Source organism: Mizuhopecten yessoensis, unplaced genomic scaffold (genome assembly GCF_002113885.1).
Source record: "Mizuhopecten yessoensis strain PY_sf001 unplaced genomic scaffold, ASM211388v2 scaffold3049, whole genome shotgun sequence".
Taxonomy (NCBI): domain Eukaryota; kingdom Metazoa; phylum Mollusca; class Bivalvia; order Pectinida; family Pectinidae; genus Mizuhopecten; species Mizuhopecten yessoensis.
Window position 1 is genome coordinate 101,109 of NW_018404850.1, and position 5,276 is coordinate 106,384.

General features: G+C 36.0%; 1 protein-coding gene across 1 annotated transcript in view; it reads left to right on the forward strand.

Annotated features, from left to right (window-relative positions):
* LOC110446908 (prostate-associated microseminoprotein-like) overlaps positions 1-4,635 on the forward strand; it is a 14,539-nt gene extending 9,904 nt beyond the window's left edge. Inside the window, exons 2-4 of the mRNA XM_021492251.1 lie at positions 1,233-1,351; positions 3,007-3,127; positions 3,538-4,635. Coding sequence (XP_021347926.1) covers positions 1,255-1,351; positions 3,007-3,127; positions 3,538-3,682 — 363 coding nt within the window. The 5' untranslated portion in view covers positions 1,233-1,254 and the 3' untranslated portion in view covers positions 3,683-4,635. The remainder of the gene's footprint in view (positions 1-1,232; positions 1,352-3,006; positions 3,128-3,537) is intronic.
* The last annotated feature ends 641 nt before the right edge of the window (positions 4,636-5,276 follow it).

The window sequence follows — 5,276 nt, forward strand, 5'->3', positions numbered from 1 at the left end:
TTTTTTTTTGGTAACATGTAATTTAACTCAGGTGAATGGCCCTTTGTGAATTAGATATATTAAAAACCATCTGAAAAACTGTAAGTACCCATAAAAATACACTATTTTGAAGAAAAAAACATGCCTATGAGTTATTTATCTCAATGAAGCAATTTGTGAGTTTTCCATTTCCCGTTGCTGACAAGTGCATCCCGACCGGTCAACAACAAGGTGATACTAATTCATATATTTATAGGTGATGTAATGAGTTCAATTGTCTCAAATAGACATTGGCAAGCAGTGAACATTGTATACTGATAGCAACTTGTATGTATTAAAAAACCAAACGAATGCACTTTGAAACCTCGGGAAAGTCGACAGCAATCAATAACGCTCAGTTTTCTATGTGTTGGTTACTTTGCATTATCGCTCAAATTTTATTGAAACAAATACTGAAGTGTCTCACTTATACAGATAATTGTTGTTCACATTAGCTTTAAATCATATCATGACAACGACGCCTCCCGTTCACTGGCAGTCCTCGCACTCGGCCTTTCCGTACAACAACCACGTAGCTAAACACGTTTAATAAAGTGCATATACCTGTACACTTTGTTAAAATTGGTAACTTATCCATTCGCGTAATATTAATAACTAATTAGTATTGTGCAAAGCTTATTTTCTCGTTGTTAGCCCTATCCGGATACACACAACCGTCAACACACTATTACTCACGCCACATAAAAACTGTCCGGAATCCGCTACACGGCACACCGTTTTTTCGTTATCTAGCCCGAGTGTCAATAGCCACTCCGTATTGTTTACCCTTATCGTCACCTGTAAAATATGAAGTCTGCTCAAAAATAATATGAGCAAGCATGTGCATCAAAGTTGATGGACTATACACATTTTAATAAAAACAAATGTATCGACTGTTCTTGTAAACGCCATTATGTAACAGAAACTGAAGGTAACAGCTTTGGTGACATTGTGATCAATAACAAAATGTGTTTTTTTATTGATATTTATTTCGAATTATGGTTTTGTAACAAGAACAAAACCGATAACACGTCAGTATCTTTAACAAATCATTGATTATTATAAATACATAGAGCGTAAGTCATGTTTTTTCACTGAAAACAAAAAGAATGTATTAACAGTTACCCAAATGATGACAACTTGAAATCATCATAATGGGAATTAAATCCCATAACACATAATGTATAGATATGATAGTCTCATTTAATTTCCAGTATTGATCCAGTATAACCAGCCATGAATGGCATCATCCTCTTCGTCCTTGTCATTCTGTTGTCAGCCAATCAGATCTCAGCCTACTGTTTCAACAGCCTGCCACCAACAGGACCTCCAGGTAGTTAATATCAATTTATGTTTCTAATCCGGATTTTAGTTTTATTTGTATTTAAATTAATGTTATGCCATGAACGGTTATGTGTGCATGTTTTACAGATATTTGTGTTGCAGTTGCGATTAAGGCTCAAGTGATTTGATGTATTTGAATAAATCTTGGCAGTGTTACAGAAGACGGGGATCTAGTACGCTTTACGTTTAACGAGAAAATGTCTACTTTTACCTACTTCGGAGTCTCACTCATAGGTTATTTAAGTACTTATGTCTGACCTTTTGATTCGATAAAATAGTTATATGGGTTGACAGGATTAATTGATTTACTATTTTATTCAACTAAGTACAAGTCATTTTAGCAAGCTATGATACATGAAAGTTTCTCATGTAGAAACTATTTTACATATCTGTATCACAACGAAGTTTCCATTTTGTATTTCTTCTCAAAGGAAAAGCAAGCTCCTTTATGACAAGCAGTTACTTCATATTTTCTTACCTTTTTTGTCACTCGTTAATGGAGAAATACAATAGTTGTCAATGTTACTGAACATCTTTCGAGTGTATTAATCATATAAAATTATAAGAAAACGCCATTTTTTTAAATTGCATATTAAAATTTTGAACACTGTCGTTAAGCCGTAGCAGTCACTGGTATCACAAAATGGATGCTGCAGTTACCACTAAGAACGTATCAGTCACCATGTAGAAATTACGTGTAAAATATGCACAGTGCATGCATGTCTTGCATAATACATACGTATGTTAAGTACAGGCACACAAGGCATTTTATGTAGTATCCATTTCAAAATTCCAAGTTGTCTGATCAGTTACGTACTCTGAACCAATGGAATATGCCATGGCAAAGACGATGACTTTGTGCATGTCATCTTGTGGACAATACAATAAGACTAGTTTGAACCCGTGTTGTACATTAAAGAATCGTGCGGCAGCGTGACAGTAAAGTTAACAGATTTTGAAGTCGGGTGTCGCCCCTCTGTAATCATCAAATAACAGGTATCCGCCAGGCGATTGGTCGGATTGTTTTACCAATTAAATAGCTCACCGCGCGTACTTTGAATCTTGTCCTGTTACCTAACACCTGATAGTCCAGGGAGCAGTGGTGACAGACAGTAAAGATAGTCGAATTTGAAATAAATATTCTGTGCAAATTTAAAGTTTTTGTTTTCATGAAGTTTAAATAAACACTGTATTATTGTTATTGGGAGATGTATCACAGTAAGGATATACAACCATTGGTGTTCTTAGTTTATGAAGTCTAACACCCCAAACCTTACACGCATTGCCCTACAGGACGGCACGGTAGTCTAGTGGTAGGACGCCGGGCTCGTGACCGAAGGGTTGCGGGTTCGAGTCACGGTACGGCACTGTTTGAGCAAGCTACTTTACTCCGCTTGTTCAAGTCTACTCAGCTGTGAATGAGTACGTGTTTGGGCAGTACTAGAATTGTTGAATGCTAGCTGTTAGCGCAGAAATGCCAGCTCCGGGTGTATGCTCCCCATGGAGTTGAGAAAGATATTGGCTGGTTGCAAAGGCCCTATAACAACGGATAATAATTTTATGAACCGCTTTGAGACGACAAACGAACTAGGTTGTGATAAAGCGTTATATAAGAATATCTAATTATTATTATCATTATTACAGGATTCCTCCTGCCTGCGGTATGTACCTATAAGGGTCGGACATACTCTCCAGGTGAGGCCTGGGACACGGACAACTGTGAGGAATGTCAATGTGACAAAGATGGAGGACTTAGCTGCTGCGGGTATAAGCTACTAATTCTATATTTTTTTTCTGACTTGTTAAAGTTACTGGCAGGGACTTTCAATATCAAGGTCGAAATTTTTATCATGTAATATATGCGAAACGCAGGTAATTTTTCTTATCCTCAATTTAAAGCTTAATGATCATACGTACAATGCTTTGATTGACAATGTAATGAACTGAAATCAAAATTTATAAGTGTTTTTTTAACTAGATGCTACAAGAATGTTTACTGAAATATCAAAGATACAGAGTAAAATTCTTCACCGGACACACATGAAATAATTTATTTTATTTTTACTAGACACACATCAAAATATTATCATGCGTGTAGCGTTTCTGTTGAATCAATGACTTAACTACTGAATAGCCTTATACAATTGATGTTTAACTGGAGGACTGCTTCACTAGGTACGGGTTCCCTGCTGGGTTGATGGACTTTGGGGACGGATGTGATCTCTATCAGCTTGATTGCCTTAATGGTATCATACAAGACAAAGACGGGATTAGCACTTGTGAACGAGCTGGAGAATATATAGAATTAAAGCGAAACTAATAGAGCGACGTACAAACAAATAAGAATGTTTCTGTCGGGCAGCATGTAATCAGGATTTGGACAAAGCGCCTTGGTGCTGGTTATTCTCGAGAAGAGTAAGACTTCGTGAAACAGTGACACTACCAGGACAATGGATTAGTTAAATGCTAATCTTATGTCACAATCACTTGTGATTATTGTGTATCTTGCTATTCTGCCATCGCAATATCGTTATCTTAAAATATTTAGATTATTTATTTAACCTACTGTGTATTTTAACAGAAACAACTTATCTAAATTCTAATAAATCATCTTCCATAAATGTGTGTGTATTTTACGTGTGCTATCTTCAGATTTACATCAACAGAGTATGTGCATATAATGTGTTCATCTGATGGTCCTATAAATACAATCCCCTTTTGTTTGAGTTATATCTATGTTTTGATGGACCCTACGAAAAATTCCTACAGAGGCACAAAGGCACAGGGTGATAGCTCCCTAGCGCAATAATTTCCTCTTCCTCCTCTCCTCCTCCTCCACTTCCTCTTTTTTCATATGAGTAACTATATACATGTGCAGATAGGCACCATGCATTCTTTTTTCTGATTTAATATCAAACATTAGTCGCATTTTTTTCGGCACTTGTAGCTTGGTTTCTTATAAGTCGAAATTAGGATATTGTTCGATTTGAACGAATTTGGGGATGAGCACACAAACATTTTCTTCAACTTCTGTTTACCTGTCACTAAGTATGGCCACCATAAGCTACATGTCTTCTGATAAACGACATATTGCCGGATTTCAATAACATTAGGTGCCTGTGTGTATTATCACACCGTGAACAACAACTCGGCATCCGTTCAAACAAAGAATAAATTGCCTCCTTGGACTGATTGATCGCATTTCAGATATTTATCGATTCGCCCAAATTTTGTATATCATTGTAATGCAAACGATACTGAATAAATGTTAAAAGTTGGTAGCAGTTTTGTATTTTTAAGACGGCGATATAATCAGTTCTTCTTTGTGCTATTGTAGTGAAATACTGTTTAAGGTTAGAATGAGGTACCGCTTTTCTATGTACTCTCAAAGCTGAAGCATTACTATCGTTTTTGTTGGTTAATGATGACTTTTGATGCAGAGCACTATACATGGAACTATTTTCCAACGTTTTATAAGCTTCAAATCCTATTATGTAGGATATGTCTTGAGGTAAACGGTAAAACTGACAATGCACGGGTAAATATCTATTTTCTCATTTTATCTCAATGTTACGGAAAAATACATATCAATGATCATATTCGTTTTTAACCTTTTGATTGTGAACTTTCCCTTTCTTGACAGTAGCATCCCTAATTCCCGTCCTAACGGTGTTTACATGTCGATTTTGAGTTTATGGTCGATATGGTTTGTTTGACACTTAAATATTTTGTTGTTGGTTTTTTTAATTACCTTTTGAACATCGAACAATTAACACACGTAGACAGCTATGCGCTAATATCGTATCGGTCTTCTTCGTTTGTTCAGTAAAAAAATAACCAATATTCCTTCATCTCCCTGTGCATAATACAGAAACAATAAGAGAATACCGAAGTATCGAACTCAAAATTGATAA